The following is a 23,906-nucleotide window of genomic DNA, read 5'->3' as shown; positions in this document are numbered from 1 at the left end:
TAGTGCACTATATAGGGAACAGGGCGCCATGACTGACGCATAGTTCTGCTACATAGAGACTGGGCCAGACTTCGTAGAACACACCGACCAACCGACGCGGAATTCTTGAGACGGTTCTAAAGAGCTCTAATGAGGTGTTCTAGAGTGATGTGTGATTTGAAGATGGTTCTGAGAGCTCTAATGATGTGTTCTAGAGTGATGTGTGATTTGAAGATGGTTCTGAGAGCTCTAATGAGGTGTTCTAGAGTGATGTGATGTGTGATTTGAAGACGGTTCTAAAGAGCTCTAATGAGGTGTTCTAGAGTGATGTGTGATTTGAAGATGGTTCTGAGAGCTCTAATGAGGTGTTCTAGAGTGATGTGTGATTTGAAGATGGTTCTGAGAGCTCTAATGAGGTGTTCTAGAGTGATGTGATGTGTGATTTGAAGATGGTTCTGAGAGCTCTAATGAGGTGTTCTAGAGTGATGTGTGATTTGAAGATGGTTCTGAGAGCTCTAATGATGTGTGATTTTTAGACAATGGCAAATAAGAGTCCCAATTCAACAGAGCAGGAGTTCGACGGAAGGTTTCACTGTTTCAGTTCAGATAGTATTTCAAAAAGAGACTGTGGTTTTTCCTCTCAATGAAATTTACATTCAAACCCCTTAAGATACAGATTTCAGGAATGCTGGGACATGCATTTTTACTCCATATACAGAATGATCAAATATCAAAAACAGCCCTTGAACTGAGAACTGAGCAGACTTAATTGGTAAAAAACAAGAATCATGTCACAACATTGAAAAAGCGATCTTAAAAAGCAAGAAATTCTGTTTTCAGATTTCATTTACATTATTATTTATTTTTTTTATACAAAAGAAAGTATGGAAACTTTTTATTTTTGCTTAGAAAGTTTTAAAAAAAAGTTAAGAATCAGCTGTGACAAATTGTTGTTTTTGTTTATATAAAACACATAATCACAGCACTTAACAGTTAAGATTCACACTGTCTTAGGAAATGAAAATAAAAAATGAAAAGAATTGGACTTGATATTCAAGACACTGAAGGTTGAACATATTATATACATTTTAACCTGGAAGTGAGTTTGAGACAACGGTTGGTTCCTAAGGGTTTGTCGTCAACACCAACGGTTGGTTCCTAAGGGTTTGTCGTCAACACCAACGGTTGGTTCCGATGGGTGTGTCGTCAACACCAACGGTTGGTTCCGATGGGTGTGTCGTCAACACCAACGGTTGGTTCCGATGGGTTTGTCGTCAACACCAACGGTTGGTTCCTAAGGGTTTGTCGTCAACACCAACGGTTGGTTCCTAAGGGTTTGTCGTCAACACCAACGGTTGGTTCCGATGGGTGTGTCGTCAACACCAACGGTTGGTTCCGATGGGTGTGTCGTCAACACCAACGGTTGGTTCCTAAGGGTTTGTCGTCAACACCAACGGTTGGTTCCGATGGGTGTGTCGTCAACACCAACGGTTGGTTCCTAAGGGTTTGTCGTCAACACCAACGGTTGGTTCCGATGGGTGTGTCGTCAACACCAACGGTTGGTTCCGATGGGTGTGTCGTCAACACCAACGGTTGGTTCCGATGGGTTTGTCGTCAACACCAACGGTTGGTTCCGATGGGTTTGTCGTCAACACCAACGGTTGGTTCCGATGGGTTTGTCGTCAACACCAACGGTTGGTTCCTAAGGGTTTGTCGTCAACACCAACGGTTGGTTCCGATGGGTGTGTCGTCAACACCAACGGTTGGTTCCGATGGGTGTGTCGTCAACACCAACGGTTGGTTCCGATGGGTTTGTCGTCAACACCAACGGTTGGTTCCTAAGGGTTTGTCGTCAACACCAACGGTTGGTTCCTAAGGGTTTGTCGTCAACACCAACGGTTGGTTCCGATGGGTGTGTCGTCAACACCAACGGTTGGTTCCGATGGGTGTGTCGTCAACACCAACGGTTGGTTCCTAAGGGTTTGTCGTCAACACCAACGGTTGGTTCCGATGGGTGTGTCGTCAACACCAACGGTTGGTTCCGATGGGTGTGTCGTCAACACCAACGGTTGGTTCCGATGGGTTTGTCGTCAACACCAACGGTTGGTTCCGATGGGTTTGTCGTCAACACCAACGGTTGGTTCCGATGGGTTTGTCGTCAACACCAACGGTTGGTTCCTAAGGGTTTGACGGCAACACCAACCTATAGGATGACCACAACCCCTCCTCCTTCCAAATAATACTCGGTACCGCCGTGCATCACTCCTCCTTGTACCCTCAGCCTGTATCCCTACTAGGATGCCTCACCAACTGGTACCCTACTCCTTATTGTAAACTACTTTTGAGCCCAATGGGCCCTGGTCAAAAGCAGTGTGAATAGGTTTCAAAGACAGCACAGGAACACAGTTCTGTCGAGCTAGGCCAATCCAGAATATAAACACATCTTTAAAGACATATGGATCTAGAGGTTAAGGTTCAGTACAGGAGTATAAAAAGAGAGGCACATATAAAAAATAAAAAAAACACACAAATAAAACATTACTTCTAGTGCACATTGATTGCCAACAGTCGTTTGGATATTTGAGTTTTGAGGTGATGAGCCGGGACTGTGTGTGTTGAAAGGGGTCAGGGTTGAGAGGGGTCAGGGTTGAGAGGGGTCAGGGATAAAAGGGCATAGATCAGGCATGTGCCCTAGAGGGTGGATATGGTTGTGTCCCCAATGGATCCCTGTTCTCTATAGGCCCTGGTCAAATAGAACCCTGTTCTCTATAGGCCCTGGTCAAATAGAACTCTGTTCTCTATAGGCCCTGGTCAAATAGAACTCTGTTCTCTATAGGCCCTGGTCAAATAGAACTCTGTTCTCTATAGGCCCTGGTCAAATGGAGCCTGTTCTCTATAGACCCTGGTCAAATGGAGCCTGTTCTCTATAGGCCCTGGTCAAATGGAACCCTGTTCTCTATAGGCCCTGGTCAAATGGATCCCTGTTCTCTCTAGGCCCTGGTCAAATGGACCCTGTTTTCTATAGGCCATGGTCAAATGGATCCCTGTTCTCTATAGACCCTGGTCAAATGGAGCCTGTTCTCTATAGGCCCTGGTCAAATGGATCCCTGTTCTCTCTAGGCCCTGGTCAAATGGACCCTGTTTTCTATAGGCCATGGTCAAATGGATCCCTGTTCTCTCTAGGCCCTGGTCAAATGGAACCCTGTGTGACTGAACTAGTAGAGCTGTGACCATCTATAGATAACTACGACCAGACTGAACTAGTAGAGCTGTGACCATCGATAGATAACTACGACCAGACTGAACTAGTAGAGCTGTGACCATCTATAGATAACTACGACCAGACTGAACTAGTAGATCTGTGACCATCATCTATAGATAACTACGACCAGACTGAACTAGTAGAGCTGTGACCATCGATAGATAACTACGACCAGACTGAACTAGTAGAGCTGTGACCATCTATAGATAACTACGACCAGACTGAACTAGTAGATCTGTGACCATCATCTATAGATAACTACGACCAGACTGAACTAGTAGATCTGTGACCATCATCTATAGATAACTACGACCAGACTGAACTAGTAGAGCTGTGACCATCTATAGATAACTACGACCAGACTGAACTAGTAGATCTGTGACCATCATCTATAGATAACTACGACCAGACTGAACTAGTAGATCTGTGACCATCATCTATAGATAACTACGACCAGACTGAACTAGTAGAGCTGTGACCATCTATAGATAACTACGACCAGACTGAACTAGTAGATCTGTGACCATCATCTATAGATAACTACGACCAGACTGAACTAGTAGATCTGTGACCATCATCTATAGATAACTACGACCAGACTGAACTAGTAGATCTGTGACCATCATCTATAGATAACTACGACCAGACTGAACTAGTAGATCTGTGACCATCATCTATAGATAACTACGACCAGACTGAACTAGTAGATCTGTGACCATCATCTATAGATAACCACGACCAGACTTTTGTGATGGATGATGGTTGGTGTGGCTGGTCTCATACTCACACAAGGCACATGTAGCACATTTGATTGTCTGTTCATTGGTGTCACACACACAGCTAAGTGAGAGGAGACACATGGCTATTAGTCCGTCTGCCCTCTCGACCCACAGGCCCAGCTAACACACAAATGGTACCCTATTCCCTACATACTGTATTACCATTGATCAGAACCCTATGCACTATATAGGGAATAGGTCTCTGGTCTAAAGTAGTGCACTATATAGGGAATAGGGTTGCATTTGGGATTCTAAAAACACACACAGTACTGTTACTAACTGTCCTGGCCCGACTGTTCCATCAACTAGGAGAAGAAACTGTACACAAACTGTACACAAACTGTACACATCCACATGTGTACACATACAGTAGCACTGAGTGAATATAGACAAAAATAAATTAAAATAAATTACTTTTTGAAAAGGAACGTAAAAAAATGGGTCAAAAATTAAAACTATTGTGGAAAAGGCAAGGGAGTAGTTGATGATTGAGCGAGGGAGGAGTTGTAATGACAGAAAGAGAGAGATCTGGAACAGAGAGAGAGAGATGGCTGAGAGATGGCTGAGAGAGAGAGAGAGATGGCTGAGAGAGAGAGAGAGATGGCTGAGAGAGAGAGAGATAGATAGATGGCTGAGAGATGGCTGAGAGAGAGAGAGAGATGGCTGAGAGAGAGAGAGATGGCTGAGAGAGAGAAAGAGAGAGAGAGAGATGGCTGAGAGAGAGATGGCTGAGAGAGAGATGACTGAGAGAGAGAGAGAGATAGATGGCTGAGCGAGAGAGAGAGAGATATAGATGGCTGAGAGAGAGAGAGATGGCTGAGAGAGAGAGATGACAGAGAGAGAGACTACTTCGACCGGCTCAGTGTTCGGTGGTTGAGAGAGAGAGAGATGGCTGAGAGAGAGATGACTGAGAGAGAGAGATGGCTGAGAGAGAGAGATGACAGAAAGAGAGATGGCTGAGAGAGAGAGAGATGACAGAGAGAGAGATGAGTGAGAGAGAGAGATGGCTGAGAGAGAGAGAGATGACTGAGAGAGAGAGAGATGACTGAGAGAGAGAGAGAGAGAGAGAGAGATGACTGAGAGAGAGAGAGAGATGGCTGAGAGAGAGAGAGATGGCTCAGAGAGAGAGATGGCTCAGAGAGAGAGATGGCTCAGAGAGAGAGATGGCTGAGAGAGAGAGATGGCTGAGAGAGAGAGAGACTACTTCGACCGGCTCAGTGTTCGGTGGTTTGCAGGAAACCTTTCGGCACTACTTTCAAAGAGACCGGTCTCTCTGAGCCAAAGGGCTCAAACTTTCTCTTTCCCTGGTCTTGTCATCTTGCTTGTTTCGAGGTGTTTTAAATATTCAAATGTATTGTGAAATGTCAAAAAACATAACAGCGTCTGTGGTGAAATCTGGCATTTTAACCTTCTGTCAATGACATCACAGATAACCATCAAAGAACACACATGCATCCCAAATGATACACTATTCTCTATGGGCTCTGGTTAAAAAGTGGAGCACTATATACACGTAGGGATCAAGGTGTCATTTGGGACGTATAGGAACAGAAACAATAGTCTGTTGATCGGGTGACGTCATGCGGGAAGAAGGATGTTCTAGAACCAACAGTACTAAACGCACGCACAGCTTGTTATTCTCATTAGGAATTTGCATATGCGCATCATGTTAATGTAGAATAGAAACACTCATTAAGGAAGGCCTTGAATGACTCAGCAACTACTCCCTGAAAAAGACAAGAATAAAAATAAAAAAAAGATTTAACCCATCAAAGTCTTCATTAATTACATTCATATTATAATTGTCTTTTTTTTTAACTTTTTTTTTTAGATTTAAAATCCTGTCTTTTGTTGATATCATCATTTTTAAAACCACTTTTAAAAATGTACTCGAATAAGAACCTGTTCACTCAGTGGTCGTTGGTTTCATATCAAAATGCTGACATATTGGATCCTATGGGACTTTAGGAGTAGACATGGTGGAGGTGAGGACTCACTAGAACTGAGCCCCCTCCCCCAGTAAAAGACCAATGGTGGCACGGTGTCAGTGTGTATTGTTAAATAAAAAACGACTTTGTACAAAACCTTTCTGGGGAAAAAAAAATTTAAAAAAATGGGACAGTTGTCATATAGGACTCAACCCTTCAGTACCGAGACAGCTGGTCGACAGCTCTGTGTACATTCGTTCCTCTGTTGAACATATTGAGCCATACCAGCACAGGAATACATTTTCCTTGTCTATTTCATGAAACCGTTTCAATTGTACCTGTGTCGATGCCAAACGGATTCAGGCTAAGATAAGAGTTATAAAAAGAGTTAGGAGGTCTCTTTCGATTGACCTGAGTGACGGCAGCAAATCTAGCCTTCATTAAGCATCATTGATTGATTGATTGATTGATTGCATTATTAGATATACAGTACGTTGTCCCGGGCATGCAAATTGGATTGTAACTGCAATTAGATTCCTAAGGTTTCTTTAGTGCCTTCCAAACGGGTTCATCTTTACAGTATTGCTCAAATCGTTGATTGTACAACCCCCCCCCCCCCCCCCCCACCTCCCCCACCCAGCAGACCCATAGGGCAACAAGAGACTACCATTTGTATCATCACAGGGTCTGTTGTTTGTGATTGTCAATTCTGCCAGGTAAAGAAAATCCTGAAAATCCAATCTTGTCTCTGTCAGAGTTTATCAAAAGTTGTCCTCAACTTTGACAGACCTATATAATCTTAGGATCTTTCAGAACACATATGTTAAATTATACATGCATTCATCCTGTTGATCATTTAAATAAAAAACAGACCGGTCATTCATCTCATTCAGACTGAATCTTAAAACCACTTCAGACTGAGTTGCTGGTGGACGGCACCATTGAAAGACATAGGATAAAACAACGTAGCTCAATCTACACCAGAGATCGACAAGTCACGTATGCTGACAGCGCTCGTCTTGACGACCCCACCACCAGAGTCATTAAATCACAACCTTTTTTTTTCTCCTTTAAATATAGACCAGTGTGAAACATCGAGATACGTGGAGTTTTGCCAGTTCAGAAAATACATTGGAAGTTTGTCAAGTTCGTGGTTGAGTGAGTGAGTGAGTAGAAGTTCACCATAAAGTCTTCTCTTGAAGGGACCTCTCTCATCTATATATATATATATATATATATATATAAAAAAAAAAAAATTATAATAATTGTTTTATATTTTACAGTTATTTTAGAAAATATCTGTCTTCTAACAGCATGGCTGAGAGAGAGAGAGGGACGGAGAGATGATTCTAGGTCTCCATCCAGCAGGAACCAGTTCTTCTCTTCTTCATCTTTGATTTTAAAAAAACAACAAAAAAGGAACCCTAACCCGTGTCCCGTCATACAGTGCCATCTAAAAGGGGGGGGGGGGGGGGGGGGGGGGGGGGGGGGGGGGGCGGGGGGCCCTCTGAGACGGGTGGAGGGTTTTTTTGTGCGAGGTACTCCCTCATCTCTCCTGTCCTCTCAGACGGGGAATGGCAGGAGGCCCTCTGTTAAACAGGAAGCCATAGAGGGCCATCGTGAGATGCATCCAGACTGGCAGGACATCCCTCTGATGCCGCAGGAACTGTGAGGAAGACAAGAGAGCGGGAGGAAGATAAATATCAAGCAGAATTAGTTCTATAGTTTTTTTTTTTACATAGTGCCTTACAGTAAGTAACCTGTCCACCACCATAACTATCATCACAGACGTTGCCATCAGCAACAAGTTATTGGAAACCACGAATGACACCGTCTGTGGTGCTTCCTGAGTTCAATATGACATCATGGTTGAGGTGAAATAACACAGTAACTGGTGGTAAACCAGCTGTCTAGACACAACACCGGAGCAGATCGGATATTTCCACAACAGCAGTTCTGTCTCAGTTATTTTTGTGTTTGGTGTGCAACAGAACTGGGCTCTGTCACTAAGGGCTGTCTTGGAGCCCGCAAGGAGTGAACAAGTTACTAGTCTCCCTCCTCAACCTCCCATCTCCAGGAGCAGCATCTGTCCCGCCACTAAAGCCTCACTTCCTCCCCTCCAGGAGCTGCATCTATCCCGCCACTAAAGCCTCTCTTCTTCCACTTCCTTCCCTCCAGGAGCTGCATCTATCCCACCACTAAAGCCTCTCTTCCTCCACTTCCTTCCCTCCAGGAGCTGCATCTATCACACCACTAAAGCCTCTCTTCCCCCTCTTCCTTCCCTCCAGGAGCTGCATCTATCACACCACTAAAGCCTCACTTCCTTCCCTCCAGGAGCTGCATCTATCCCACCACTAAAGCCTCTCTTCCTCCACTTCCTTCCCTCCAGGATCTGCATCTATCACACCACTAAAGCCTCTCTTCCTCCACTTCCTTCCCTCCAGGAGCTGCATCTATCCCACCACTAAAAGCCTCCTCTTCCTTCCCTCATCTCTGTTCAAGCGCGTCTCCTGTTGGCTTTCTAACTGAAAAGTCAAGCTGGGTATTTCAGCAGGTTGCATAAGCATCAGTCATACTGTCTGTCTCACTCTCTCCAGAGTAGTTGTCTGTCTGTCTGTCTGTCTCTCTCCACAGAGTAGTAGTCTGTCTGTCTGTGTCTCTCTCCCTCTCTCTCTCTCCACAGAGTAGTAGTCTGTCTGTGTGTTTCTCTCTCTCTCTCTCCACAGAGTAGTTGTCTGTCTGTGTGTCTCTCTCCCTCTCTCTCTCCACAGAGTAGTTGTCTGTCTGTCTGTGTGTCTCTCTCCCTCTCTCTCTCCACAGAGTAGTAGTCTGTCTGTCTGTGTCTCTCTCCCTCTCTCTCTCCACAGAGTAGTAGTCTGTCTGTGTGTCTCTCTCCCTCCACAGAGTAGTAGTATGTCTGTCTGTGTGTCTCTCTCCCTCTCTCTCTCCACAGAGTAGTAGTCTGTCTGTGTGTCTCTCTCCCTCCACAGAGTAGTAGTATGTCTGTCTGTGTGTCTCTCTCCCTCTCTCTCTCCACAGAGTAGTAGTCTGTCTGTGTGTCTCTCTCCATCCACAGAGTAGTAGTATGTCTGTCTGTGTCTCTCTCCCTCTCTCTCTCCACAGAGTAGTAGGCTGTCTGAAATTAGTTGAACCAGTGCTACTGAACACAAACCTAATTGAGCGTCTTAATGTTATGTTGCAGTGCCTGTTTTACTCCCACGAGGCCAGTGGAGAAACTGCTTTCACTGTTTATTTAGACCATTGATTACAATAAGCACCTGTTTTGATGCCATTTTAAAATGTTCTGTAACAATGGGTGTACATTTTTCCCAGAATGCAATATAAAAAAAGGGGATGGATTCCAAGGCAGGCATTTGTCCCTCAGATACAGAAAGTATTTCATACCCATCTACCTCATAATGACAAAGTGAAAACATGTTTTAAGAATTTTTTGGAAATTGAAATACGGAATTATCTAATTTCCTTAATCACAACCCCTGAGTCAATACACGTTAGAATCATCTGTGGCATCGATTACAGCTGTGAGTCTTTCTGGGTAAGTTTCTAAGAGCTTTGCACACCTGGATCATACAATATTTGCACACTATTCTTACAACAAAAAAATATTCAAGCTATGTTAAGTCTTGCCATAGATTTTCATGCCTATTTAAGTCCAAACTGTAACTGGGCCACTCAGGAACATTCACTGTCGTCTTGGTAATCTACTCCAGTGTAGATTTGGTCTTGTGTTTTAGGTTATTGTCCAGCTGGAAGGTGCGTTTGTCTCCCAGTGTCTGTTGGAAAGCAGACTGAACCAGGTTTTCCTCTAGGATTTTGCCTGTGCTGAGCTCTATTCCGTTTCTATTTATTTAAGAAAAAGCCACCACCATGCTTAAAAATATGGAGAGTGGTACTCAGTTTTGTGTTGGATTTGCCCCAAACATGACGCTTTATATTCAGGACATGAAGTTAATTTCTTTGCCACATTTCTTTTGCAGTTTTACCTTGGTGCCTTATTGCAAACAGGATGCATGTTTTGAAATATATTTTTTTATAAGCTTCCTTCTTTTCACTCTGTCATTTAGGTTAGTATTGTGGAGCAACTACAATGTTGTTGATCCATCCTCTGGTTTCTCCTATCACAGCCATTAAACTCTGTAACTGTTTTAAAGTCACCATTGGCCTCATGGTGAAATCCCTGAGCAGTTTCCTTACTCTCCGGCAACTGAGTTAGGAAGGATGCCTGTATCTTTCTAGTGACTGGGTGTATTGATACACCATCCAAAGTGTAATTAACAACTTCACCATGATCAAAGGGATATTCAAGATCTGCTTTTTTTAAAAACCCATCTACCAATAGGTGCCCTTCGCTAGGCATTGGAAAGCCTCCCTGGTCTTTGTGGTTGAAATTCACTGCTCGACTGAGGGACCTTACAGATAATTGTATGTGTGGTGTACAGAGATGAGGTAGTCATTCAAACATCAAGTTACACACGATTATTGCACACAGAGTGAGTTCATGCAACTTATTATGTGTCTTGTTAAGCACATTTTTTTTTTACTCCTGAACTTATTTAGGTTTGACATAACAAAGGTGTTGAATACTTATTGACTCAAGACATTTCAGTTTTCAATTTTGAATTGATTTGTAATTATTATTTTTTTTTAACATAATTCCACTTGGACATTATGGGGGCATTGTGTGTAGAGGCCAGTGACACACATCTAAATGTAATCCATTTGAAATTCAGGCTGTAACACAACACAATTAGGAAAAAGTCAAGAGTTTAATTAAAGTCCAATACATTCTGAAAGTACTTTATTTGTTGTATAAGGAGGGTTTTGGACACTGCTTTCTTGAAAGGAACAATAGTGAAGTGCTTCATTTTCAGTCACACTTGGTGTGTGTGTGTGTGTGTGTGTGTGTGTGTGTGTGTGTGTGTGTGTGTGGTCACACATGGTAACCAAATACAATAAGGACTTGTCTACTGCCCTCCTAAAAACAGATGGGTAACACCTAAACCCACTCCCCCGCCCCCTACCTCATCAAACATTAGTTTTTTTTTTAAACCTTTATTTAACTAGGCAAATTCTTATTTACAATGACAGTCCTACCGGGGAACAGTGAGTTAACTGCCTTGTTCAGGGGAAAGAACGACAGATTTTTACCTTGTCATCTTGGGGCAATTTAACCCAACAACTTTTTGGTTACTAGCCCAACACTCTAACCACTAGGCTACCTGCCAAGTTAGACATGATCGCACCTTCGACAGACAGACGGACTTGACAGCTAATTGGAGCTAAACATTAGCTCACACAGCCTCACGTCATGTGGAAGTGTGTGACAGAGGCCACACAGAAACAGTGTGGATGTCACGTGTCCTGAGCAGCAGATCCTGTGTTTCAGCACTACTGCGACAGGCTTTGTGTTGACAATATTATCAGATCTTTCCAAATAAAAAGAACTGTCTCTGCTGTCTCTTTTAGATAAAAGCCCCTCTTATCTCTCTCTCTGTCGCGCGCGCACACACGCACACACACACACACACACACACACACACACACACACAGACACATCCAGCCAGAGGGGGTAATCGTCACGTTACTGGCAGTATCTGTAGCTAGTGAGTCACAGTTCTATTTTTAGTTCCTCTTATAAAACAGCCGGCACAGATCTACCCAGAGTCAGAAGTAGCTCTCACACGCTGAACACTGCACATCCTCCGTATCTCTTTGTCTGTCGAACTCTCGCTCTCCCAAACTAATCAGACTGATAATCAGTCAGCCACACCTCACCTTAGCAAACAGACCCCATGCATGGCCTAATACTTACACCACAGATAAGGAAGGGTACAACATATGGGGTCCCAGGGTTTTTACTCATTAACAGAGGAATGTTTAAAGAAGAAAAGAAAGAGTTGAATTGAGTTATTTTTCAAGTGGACACTAGTACCCACTCACCGCCCCATTGTGTAAATGTGCTTCTATGAAACTATGCAAATGATTCCCTCTTCCTCACAATAGAGATGACTACGCTGTAATGATTGAGGTGTGATAGCAGAGACAGTGTGGTGTGATAGCAGAGACGGTGTGGTGTGCTAGCAGAGACAGTGTGGTGTGCTAGCAGAGACAGTGTGGTGTGCTAGCAGAGACAGTGTGGTGTGCTAGCAGAGACAGTGTGGTGTGCTAGCAGAGACAGTGTGGTGTGCTAGCAGAGACAGTGTGGTGTGCTAGCAGAGACAGTGTGGTGTGATAGCAGAGACAGTGTGGTGTGCTAGCAGAGACAGTGTGGTGTGCTAGCAGAGACAGTGTGGTGTGATAGCAGAGACAGTGTGGTGTGCTAGCAGAGACAGTGTGGTGTGCTAGCAGAGACAGTGTGGTGTGATAGCAGAGACAGTGTGGTGTGATAGCAGAGACAGTGTGGTGTGATAGCAGAGACGGTGTAGTGTGATAGCAGAGACAGTGTAGTGTGTTAGCAGAGACAGTGTAGTGTGATAGCAGAGACAGTGTGGTGTGCTAGCAGAGACAGTGTGGTGTGCTAGCAGAGACAGTGTGGTGTGATAGCAGAGACAGTGTGGTGTGATAGCAGAGACGGTGTAGTGTGATAGCAGAGACAGTGTAGTGTGTTAGCAGAGACAGTGTAGTGTGATAGCAGAGACAGTGTGGTGTGCTAGCAGAGACAGTGTGGTGTGATAGCAGAGACAGTGTGGTGTGCTAGCAGAGACAGTGTGGTGTGATAGCGGAGACAGTGTGGTGTGATAGCAGAGACAGTGTGGTGTGATAGCAGAGACAGTGTGGTGTGATAGCAGAGACATTGTGGTGTGATAGCAGAGACAGTGTAGTGTGCTAGCAGAGACAGTGTGGTGTGATAGCAGAGACAGTGTGGTGTGCTAGCAGAGACAGTGTGGTGTGCTAGCAGAGACAGTGTGGTGTGATAGCAGAGACAGTGTGGTGTGATAGCAGAGACGGTGTAGTGTGATAGCAGAGACAGTGTAGTGTGTTAGCAGAGACAGTGTAGTGTGATAGCAGAGACAGTGTGGTGTGCTAGCAGAGACAGTGTGGTGTGATAGCAGAGACAGTGTAGTGTGATAGCAGAGACAGTGTGGTGTGCTAGCAGAGACAGTGTGGTGTGATAGCAGAGACAGTGTGGTGTGATAGCAGAGACAGTGTGGTGTGATAGCAGAGACAGTGTGGTGTGATAGCAGAGACAGTGTGGTGTGATAGCAGAGACAGTGTGGTGTGATAGCAGAGACAGTGTGGTGTGATAGCAGAGACAGTGTGGTGTGATAGCAGAGACAGTGTGGTGTGATAGCAGAGACAGTGTGGTGTGATAGCAGAGACAGTGTGGTGTGATAGCAGAGACAGTGTGGTGTGATAGCAGAGACAGTGTGGTGTGATAGCAGAGACAGTGTGGTGTGATAGCAGAGACAGTGTGGTGTGATAGATCTTAACTGATTTGCCAAGTTAAATAAAAATGTGCATATCGATCAACGGAGTGAAGCTTGAGAGCGAGTGGGGAGCGGCCGACTGTGTCAATGTGTGGGAGTGGGAGCGCTGGAACAGGCACAGACTGGGAGAGAGAGAAAACAAGCACGGAATATTGACTCACCCAAGTAGAGTTCTTCTTACCAGTTATTTATCATCCTATCTAATTAAAAAAGACTTGGCATCAAACCGAGAGAAGGAAGCTAGATAAGATAGCTAGCTAGGCTAGGCGGGGCTAGGCTAATTCAGGCTACATGACAAAAGCTTCTAGCCCAACGCTCTACCACTAGGCTACCCTGCCACCCCATATAAGGAAGTCAGTCAATTGAAATAAATTTGCTTATGCTAATAGCATAACCCCACAACTTTGACATCAGCAAACCACTCACCCACACGACGCAATACACGCTTTCTGGCCGGTACAGTTGAAACTGGGATTCATTAATGAAGAGCTTCTCCAGCGTGCCAGTGGCCAAGACCCTGGTGAGGACGACGAGCACGCAGATGAGCTTCCCTGAGACGGTTTCTGACAGTTTGTACAGAACTTCTTCGGTTGTGCAAACCCACAGTTTCATCAGCTGTCCGGGTGGCTGGTCTCAGACGATGCGGCAGGTGAAGAAGCTGGATGTGGAGGTCCTGGGTTGGCGTGGTTACACCTGGTCTGAGGATGTGAAGCTGGATGTGGAGGTCCTGGGTTGGCGTGGTTACACGTTGTCTGAGGATGTGAAGCTGGATGTGGAGGTCCTGGGTTGGCGTGGTTACAAGTTGTCTGAGGATGTGAAGCTGGATGTGGAGGTCCTGGGTTGGCGTGGTTACACGTTGTCTGAGGATGTGAAGCTGGATGTGGAGGTCCTGGGTTGGCGTGGTTACACGTTGTCTGAGGATGTGAAGCTGGATGTGGAGGTCCTGGGTTGGCGTGGTTACACGTTGTCTGAGGATGTGAAGCTGGATGTGGAGGTCCTGGGTTGGCGTGGTTACACGTTGTCTGAGGATGTGAAGCTGGATGTGGAGGTCCTGGGTTGGCGTGGTTACACGTTGTCTGAGGATGTGAAGCTGGATGTGGAGGTCCTGGGTTGGCGTGGTTACACGTTGTCTGAGGATGTGAAGCTGGATGTGGAGGTCCTGGGTTGGCGTGGTTACACGTTGTCTGAGGATGTGAAGCTGGATGTGGAGGTCCTGGGTTGGCGTGGTTACACCTGGTCTGAGGATGTGAAGCTGGATGTGGAGATCCTGGGTTGGCGTGGTTACACCTGGTCTGAGGATGTGAAGCTGGATGTGGAGGTCCTGGGTTGGCGTGGTTACACGTTGTCTGAGGATGTGAAGCTGGATGTGGAGGTCCTGGGTTGGCGTGGTTACACGTTGTCTGAGGATGTGAAGCTGGATGTGGAGGTCCTGGGTTGGCGTGGTTACACGTTGTCTGAGGATGTGAAGCTGGATGTGGAGGTCCTGGGTTGGCGTGGTTACACGTTGTCTGAGGATGTGAAGCTGGATGTGGAGGTCCTGGGTTGGCGTGGTTACACGTTGTCTGAGGATGTGAAGCTGGATGTGGAGGTCCTGGGTTGGCGTGGTTACACGTTGTCTGAGGATGTGAAGCTGGATGTGGAGGTCCTGGGTTGGCGTGGTTACACCTGGTCTGAGGATGTGAAGCTGGATGTGGAGATCCTGGGTTGGCGTGGTTACACCTGGTCTGAGGATGTGAAGCTGGATGTGGAGGTCCTGGGTTGGCGTGGTTACACGTTGTCTGAGGATGTGAAGCTGGATGTGGAGGTCCTGGGTTGGCGTGGTTACACGTTGTCTGAGGATGTGAAGCTGGATGTGGAGGTCCTGGGTTGGCGTGGTTACACGTTGTCTGAGGATGTGAAGCTGGATGTGGAGGTCCTGGGTTGGCGTGGTTACACCTTGTCTGAGGATGTGAAGCTGGATGTGGAGGTCCTGGGTTGGCGTGGTTACAAGTTGTCTGAGAATGTGAAGCTGGATGTGGAGGTCCTGGGCTGGAGTGGTTCCACGTTGTCTGAGCATGTGAAGCCGGTTGGACGTACTGCCAAATTCTCTAAAACGATGTTGGAGGTGGCTTATGATAGAGAAATTAACAATCATTTTTCTGGCAAAAGGTCTGGTGGACATTCCTGCAGTCAGCATGCCAATTTTTTTTGTGTGACAAAACTGTACATTATAACGTGGCCTTATATTTTCCCCAGCACAAGGTTCACCTGTGTAATGATCATGATGTTTAAATCAGCTTTCATGATATGCCACACCTGTCAGGTGGATGGATTATCTTGGCAAAGGAGAAATGCTCACTAACAGGGATGTAAACAAATTTGTGCAACAACATTTGAGAGAAATAAACTTTCTGGGATCTTTACCTTCACATGTTGCGTTTACATTTTCTGTTCAGTTGTAGCATGTGGCATCGGTTCAAATCAGATTTACTCAAATGTTTTGCTTGTATTACATTCTTTCTACCTTCCCGAAAAGACCTCATATTTTGTGACAACTGATGCGTTCACTACTTCAGTGGTTGATAGTCTCCCTTATGGCTCAGATCAGGTGCCTACATATACTACAGACACCATAGACATCCTTCAAAAAACACACAAACACACGTCAGTGTTTATGTTCATCAACGATTGTCTAGTATAGCGTCCATGATTCATATCATCGGTTGGACAGTCTATTTTGGTTTACAGGTATATGTTTTTTTTTTTTAATGGTAAATGACTCGGCAATATGGTTCTATTTCCCGTTGTATTTTTGAGATAAACGTCAGCTTTTAACGGAGAACAAGTGTTTATTATTATTTTTATTACACAACAGTTAGCTCAGAGAGGCCAAGCTCAGAGAGGCCCAGCTCAGAGAGGCCCAGCTCAGTGAGGCCCAGCTCAGAGAGGCCCAGCTCAGAGAGGCCCAGCTCAGAGAGGCCCAGCTCAGAGAGGCCCAGCTCAGAGAGGCCCAGCTCAGTGAGGCCCAGCTCAGAGAGGCACAGCTCAGAGAGGCACAGCTCAGAGAGGCCCAGCTCAGAGAGGCCCAGCTCAGAGAGGCCCAGCTCAGAGAGGCCCAGCTCAGAGAGGCCCAGCTCAGAGAGGCCCAGCTCAGAGAGGCCCAGCTCAGACAGATTTGGAGAAGGTCATACAATGGATTATTTTAGCCATTTGATTTTGAATTTCCTGACCCCTTCGTGTTTGTGAGAGACTCCCCTTCTCATAATAGTTTGGATGCTACACACGTTTGTAGAAGAAGACTGATTTTCAGGATGTCTCAAGGTCTGACAAAAAACAAACGCTGTAGCTCGGCCGTTGATAGGTCGATGTAGTGGAATGAGATGCAGCCAAGCCGCCTTCCAGATGCAGAAGGCCACCGATAGGTCGATGTAGTGGAATGAGATGCAGCCAAGCCGCCTTCCAGATGCAGAAGGCCACCGATAGGTCGATGTAGTGGAATGAGATGCAGCCAAGCCGCCTTCCAGATGCAGAAGGCCACCGATAGGTCGATGTAGTGGAATGAGATGCAGCCAAGCCGCCTTCCAGATGCAGAAGGCCACCGATAGGTCGATGTAGTGGAATGAGATGCAGCCAAGCCGCCTTCCAGATGCAGAAGGCCACCGATAGGTCGATGTAGTGGAATGAGATGCAGCCAAGCCGCCTTCCAGATGCAGAAGGCCACCGATAGGTCGATGTAGTGGAATGAGATGCAGCCAAGCCGCCTTCCAGATGCAGAAGGCCACCGATAGGTCGATGTAGTGGAATGAGATGCAGCCAAGCCGCCTTCCAGATGCAGAAGGCCACCGATAGGTCGATGTAGTGGAATGAGATGCAGCCAAGCCGCCTTCCAGATGCAGAAGGCCACCGATAGGTCGATGTAGTGGAATGAGATGCAGCCAAGCCGCCTTCCAGATGCAGAAGGCCACCGATAGGTCGATGTAGTGGAATGAGATGCAGCCAAGCCGCCTTCCAGATGCAGAAGGCCACCGATAGGTGGATATAGTGGAATGAGATGCAGCCAAGCCGCCTTCCAGCTGCAGAAGGCCACCGATAGGTCGATGTAGTGGAATGAGATGCAGCCAAACCGCCTTCCAGATGCAGAAGGCCACCGATAGGTCGATGTAGTGGAATGAGATGCAGCCAAGCCGCCTTCCAGATGCAGAAGGCCACCGATAGGTCGATGTAGTGGAATGAGATGCAGCCAAGCCGCCTTCCAGATGCAGAAGGCCACCGATAGGTCGATGTAGTGGAATGAGATGCAGCCAAGCCGCCTTCCAGATGCAGAAGGCCACCGATAGGTCGATGTAGTGGAATGAGATGCAGCCAAGCCCCCATCCAGATGCAGAATGCCACCGATAGGTGGATGTAGTGGAATGAGATGCAGCCAAGCCGCCTTCCAGATGCAGAAGGCCACCGATAGGTCGATGTAGTGGAATGAGATGCAGCCAAGCCCCCATCCAGATGCAGAATGCCACCGATAGGTGGATGTAGTGGAATGAGATGCAGCCAAGCCGCCTTCCAGATGCAGAAGGCCACCGATAGGTCGATGTAGTGGAATGAGATGCAGCCAAGCCCCCTTCTAGATGCAGAAGGCCACCGATAGGTCGATGTAGTGGAATGAGATGCAGCCAAGCCGCCTTCCAGATGCAGAAGGCCACCGATAGGTCGATGTAGTGGAATAAGATGCAGAAAAGCAGAAAAGCAGATATATGTCTAGGTTAAATTGATGGATTTTAAATGGGGATTTTTAAAATATTTTTTCTATAATTTTACTTTTGATTGACGCACCGGTGCTTCTCTTAAGGATGTTTAACCCGTCTAACCCCCCTTCATCTACACTGATTGAACAGGTGTCATCAATGACGGAACATAACTTTCACCTGGATTCACCTGGTCAGTCTGTGTCATGGAAAGAGTAGTCGATCCTGATGTTCACTGTACTTCAGAAGTGTAAATAATAGTACTTTATGAGTATATTATATTATATTATATTTTGTGACCAGGCTCCACCCTCTAGCATATCTGCTTGGTAATTTGTGGTGTTGGGTTGGGGGGGGGGGGTGGTTCTATTGAATGGTTCTATTGAATGGTTCTATTGAATGGTTCTATTGAATGGTTCTATTAAATGGTTCTATTAAATGGTTCTATTAAATGGTTCTATTGAATGGTTCTATTGAATGGTTCTATTAAATGGTTCTATTGAATGGTTATATTAAATGGTTCTAGCTCAGAATGTGGTTGAATCGGTGACAAGGCTCTATTTTTAGCAGGCTTATTTGTGGCCACCCCAGTTGGCAAAATGTCTGGACTTTTCTTTTCACAGTGAATTATTTTATTTAACCTTTATTTAACTAGGCAAATGAGTTAAAGAACAAATTCTTATTTACAATGACGGCCTAGAAGAGCCACAAGCCAGAGCAGTCTGGCAGTGGGTGGCCCCAGCACCATACCCAACCAAACACACAGACACAGATAGTTAACCTTTGACCCTTACCAGTTGAACATGGTCCTGGTGGAACTGGTCTCCGATCTCCCGGAGCTTACGTCCGATCCTGACCTCCGTGCTATCCTCCACCCGCTCTTCATCTAGTCTCTCCTCCATTCTCCTTCTCTCCTCCTCATCGTCGTCGTCCTCCTCTCTCCTACCCTCCCCCTCATCGTTCTGCCTCTCACCCTGATCGTCCATAGGCTCAAACTGAGCTGGGAAGTGCAAACAGAATCCAGCGTTGCCTGTGGGAAGAAAAACTTATATTGTTCAGTTGTTTTATAATGGCTGGATTTAGCCTCCGATTCCCCATCGGTTAGTGAGATAAGCGGCTGACCCAATCATAATAAACCAAAGCGTTTTGCAATTGGGTTTTAATAATGATTTTGGGGAGAAGGGTGTAGGGATTAGGGAGACAACAGATCTCTTCCCCCTATTTGAAGTGTACAGATTAGTATGGGGACTTGAGTTAGAACTGGCCCTCGACTCTGGTCTCGTGACAAGCAGCTAATCTTTCTAGATTTACTGGTGGTTGTGTTTATGTGCCAGGAACAGAAAACACAATGCTCCTTTTGTCTGTCACCAAAGAGCGGCTGGCAGGCTAGGTGACTCACGGTGTTTACTTTAGCATGACGCCGCTGTACCGGCGCCAGTAACACTAAACTGGTTCTAGTTTCTTACAGTCAAATTATAGAGTAATGAAACAGTAGGAACTCCCTCTATACGAGCGTGTCGGTAGAAACTCCCTCTATACGAGCGTGTCAGTAGAAACTCCCTCTATACGAGCGTGTCAGTAGAAACTCCCTCTATACGAGCGTGTCGGTAGAAACTCCCTCTATACGAGCGTGTCGGTAGAAACTCCCTCTATACGAGCGTGTCGGTAGAAACTCCCTCTATACGAGCGTGTCGGTAGAAACTCCCTCTATACGAGCGTGTCGGTAGAAACTCCCTCTATACGAGCGTGTCGGTAGAAACTCCCTCTATACGAGCGTGTCGGTAGAAACTCCCTCTATACGAGCGTGTCGGTAGAAACTCCCTCTATACGAGCGTGTCGGTAGAAACTCCCTCTATACGAGCGTGTCGGTAGAAACTCCCTCTATACGAGCGTGTCGGTAGAAACTCCCTCTATACGAGCGTGTCGGTAGAAACTCCCTCTATACGAGCGTGTCGGTAGAAACTCCCTCTATACGAGCGTGTCGGTAGAAACTCCCTCTATACGAGCGTGTCGGTAGAAACTCCCTCTATACGAGCGTGTCGGTAGAAACTCCCTCTATACGAGCGTGTCGGTAGAAACTCCCTCTATACGAGCGTGTCGGTAGAAACTCCCTCTATACGAGCGTGTCGGTAACCGGTAGAAACTCCCTCTATACGAGCGTGTCGGTAGAAACTCCCTCTATACGAGCGTGTCGGTAGAAACTCCCTCTATACGAGCGTGTCGGTAGAAACTCCCTCTATACGAGCGTGTCGGTAACCGGTAGAAACTCCCTCTATACGAGCGTGTCGGTAGAAACTCCCTCTGTACGAGCGTGTCGGTAGAAACTCCCTCTATACGAGCGTGTCGGTAGAAACTCCCTCTATACGAGCGTGTCGGTAGGAACTCCCTCTATACGAGCGTGTCGGTAGAAACTCCCTCTATATGAGCGTGTCGGTAACCGGTAGAAACTCCCTCTATACGAGCGTGTTGGTAACCGGTAGAAACTCCCTCTATACGAGCGTGTCGGTAGAAACTCCCTCTATACGAGCGTGTCGGTAGAAACTCCCTCTATACGAGCGTGTCGGTAGAAACTCCCTCTATACGAGCGTGTCGGTAGAAACTCCCTCTGTACGAGCGTGTCTGTAGAAACTCCCTCTATACGAGCGTGTCGGTAACCGGTAGAAACTCAAACATTAAAGTTAAACCAACAACAACCTTAATGACACCCTCCCTAGAAGAGCCACAAGTCAGAGCACTCTGGCAGTTTAGTCACCGACCATTGGCACCCTTTACCTTCCATTGTCAAAGCCATTAAGAAAACAATTATCTTTGTGTAACAAAAATAGATCTGGATGTTTCTTAGTCCACAGTGAGGGATGGACAGGAACACAAAGAGATGGAGAAGGCTGGAGACGGGGAACAGAGTCCTAAACTGGATGTCGGTGAGAGAGGTAAAAGGTCACACACTATAAAAAAATAATAAATAAAATAATAAAATAATAAATAAATAAATAAATAAATGAATAAATGGGGGAAAAAGTGTCTAGTGTCTACGACAAGTCACGGATCATAATAATTGCAGCCTGCAGGTTAGAACAGTAGGCTGTGTTTACGTGTCTGAACTTTGACCCAGACGTTGAGAACAAAATGGTCACCTCTCACTGGTCTGATAAACAGGCGGCAGTCAGACTGCGTTACTCAACGGTTTTACGCTGTTAGAGTGATGTCACACTGACATTACATCACGCAACCTTCTATTCAAATGTGCGTGTGTGTGTGTGTGTGTGTGTCTGTGTGTCTGTGTGTGTGTGTGTGTGTGTGTGTGTGTGTGTGTATTTTCCAGCCTCTGTCTGTTTTTTTCTCCTGAATGAGAAACTGTAAGAATGTGTATGAAACATGTAAAAAAAAAACATGAGACGACTGTCAGACCTAACCACACTACCACTGTCCTCTGGTCAGACCTAACCACACTACCACTGTCCTCTGGTCAGACCTAACCACACTACCACTGTCCTCTGGTCAGACCTAACCACACTACCACTGTCCTCTGGTCAGACCTAACCACACTACCACTGTCCTCTGGTCAGACCTAACCACACTACCACTGTCCTCTGGTCAGACCTAACCACACTACCACTGTCCTCTGGTCAGACCTAACCACACTACCACTGTCCTCTGGTCAGACCTAACCACACTACCACTGTCCTCTGGTCAGACCTAACCACACTACCACTGTCCTCTGGTCAGACCTAACCACACTACCACTGTCCTCTGGTCAGATCTAACCACACTACCACTGTCCTCTGGTCAGATCTAACCACACTACCACTGTCCTCTGGTCAGACCTAACCACACTACCACTGTCCTCTGGTCAGACCTAACCACACTGTGTTTGATTCATGCATTTGAAATACACTGAGTAAACCAAACATTAGGAACACCTTACTAACACCCCACTTTTGCCCTCAGAAACACCTCAATTCGTCGGGTCATGGGGCTCTACAAGGTGTCGAAAGCGTTCCACAGGGATGCCCATGTTGACTCTAATGCTTCCCACAGTTGTGTCAAGTTGGCTGGATGTCTTTTGGGTGGTGGACCATTCTTGATACACACACAGGAAACTGTTGAGCTTGGAAAAACCCAGCAGCGTTGCAGTTCTTGACACAAACTGGTGTGCCTGGCACCTACTACCTACCCTGTTCAAAGACACTTCAATCTGTTGTCTTTCCCATTCACCTTATGAATGGCACACACACACAATCCATGTCTCAATTGTCTCAAGGCTTTAAAATCCTTCTTTAACCCATCTCCTCCCCTTCATCTACACTGATTGAAGTGGATTTAACAAGTGACATCAATAAGGGTTTCATATCTTTCACTTGGTCAGTCTGTCATGGAAAGAGCAGGAGTTCTTAATGTTTTATAAACTCAGTGTAGGTTTGATGTTATGTGTGTTAGTGGTTGTTACCATGGAGACGCATTATGGCCTGGCGATTGTCCTGTAACCCACAGGGCAAAGTGTTGTTGTTGTGCCCTTGTGGAACCATGATGTTGTGTCCCTCTGACCGCGGGACAATGGCATTGGGTCCGGTCGACATCTGTGTAGACCTGTCCCGGGTGTCCCCTCTGTCCCCGGCGTCTCTGGACCCTCTGCTGTCCATGGTGTGGAACTTGATGTCCCTGAAGGGGGTGCAACAGCACTGTGAGGCAGGATGCTGAAGAGACAGGTCCTCCTCCTCATCATCCATTAGGAGCCTCAGCGGTAGTCTCCCTACAGGAGAGAGGGACACATTAGAACAGGATGAGTAAGTGAGTGAGTGAGTGAGTGTGTGAGAGTGTGAGAGAGTGTGAGAGTGTGAGAGTGTGAGAGTGTGAGAGTGTGAGAGTGTGTGAGTGAGTGAGATAAAGGCCCTCCTCTTTAGTGTCTGTGACAGAGACATGGGGGAAACATTGGATGAAGTTACTGTAAATCACGTGGAACTTCACTTTGGCGACCAGCAATTCTTTGGGAGAAAAAAAAAAGAAGAAGTCTTAATAGCAATCAAAGCTGTAGTAATAACAGAGCTGCTGAACTTGAGGAAGTGGATGGAATGATTCATCATTTGACATTCATAACAGGTGCAAAAAAAAAAACACACATGGGGATGTGTGGTAATACCACACCACAATCACTGCAACAACAAAAAAAACACACAATTTCTCAAAAGTCAGTTTAAAAAAATCAGCCTGATTTTTGGAGTTTGTGAGTTCCCTTTCACATCGGTGTCATGAGGCAGCAGTCACAGAGTATGGAGACGTAGCGTACGCCTGGAAAGGCTGCTCTCAATATGCCATCGCTCATCACACACACACACACACACACACACACACACACACGAGCAGAGCTGCTCCTGATAAGTGTCAGCCAACAGATCTGGCGTAAAGCTGCCTAACGGTACCCAACGCTGCCTTCCCAGGGTGAAACCACAGTTCCTGCTGAAACTCCAAGCGTCCGCCACAACAAAAGACACGAGCTCCATGGAGCAGAAAGAAAAACAAAACAAGTTTCACTGGACACTCCCCCCCCTTCCCACTCTCTCTCCCCCCCACTTCCCTCTCTCTCTCCGCCCCTTCCCACTCTCTCTCCCCCCCTTCCCACTCTCTCTCCCCCCCCCTTCCCTCTCTCTCTCCCCCCCCCCTTCCCTCTCTCTCTCCCCCCTTCCCTCTCCCCCCACACTTCCCACTCTCTCTCCCCCCCACTTCCCACTCTCTCTCCCCCCTTCCCTCTCTCTCTCTCCCCCTTCCCTCCCTCTCTCCCCCTTCCCTCCCTCTCT

At 46.3% G+C, this 23,906-nt stretch overlaps 1 protein-coding gene across 1 annotated transcript in view; it reads right to left on the bottom strand.

Annotated features, from left to right (window-relative positions):
• Nucleotides 1–7,430: 7,430 nt before the first annotated feature.
• The window catches only part of LOC110529269, a 22,021-nt gene continuing 5,545 nt past the window's right edge, over nt 7,431–23,906 (bottom strand). The window contains exons 2-4 of the mRNA XM_036984591.1: nt 22,562–22,864; nt 18,909–19,144; nt 7,431–7,614 (exon numbers count right to left, since the gene is read on the bottom strand). Of these exons, the coding sequence (XP_036840486.1) occupies nt 7,495–7,614; nt 18,909–19,144; nt 22,562–22,841 (636 nt within the window). The 5' untranslated portion in view covers nt 22,842–22,864 and the 3' untranslated portion in view covers nt 7,431–7,494. The remainder of the gene's footprint in view (nt 7,615–18,908; nt 19,145–22,561; nt 22,865–23,906) is intronic.

Source organism: Oncorhynchus mykiss, chromosome 8, assembly GCF_013265735.2.
Source record: "Oncorhynchus mykiss isolate Arlee chromosome 8, USDA_OmykA_1.1, whole genome shotgun sequence".
NCBI lineage: Eukaryota > Metazoa > Chordata > Actinopteri > Salmoniformes > Salmonidae > Oncorhynchus > Oncorhynchus mykiss.
This window is presented reverse-complemented; position numbering and strand designations above follow the sequence as displayed.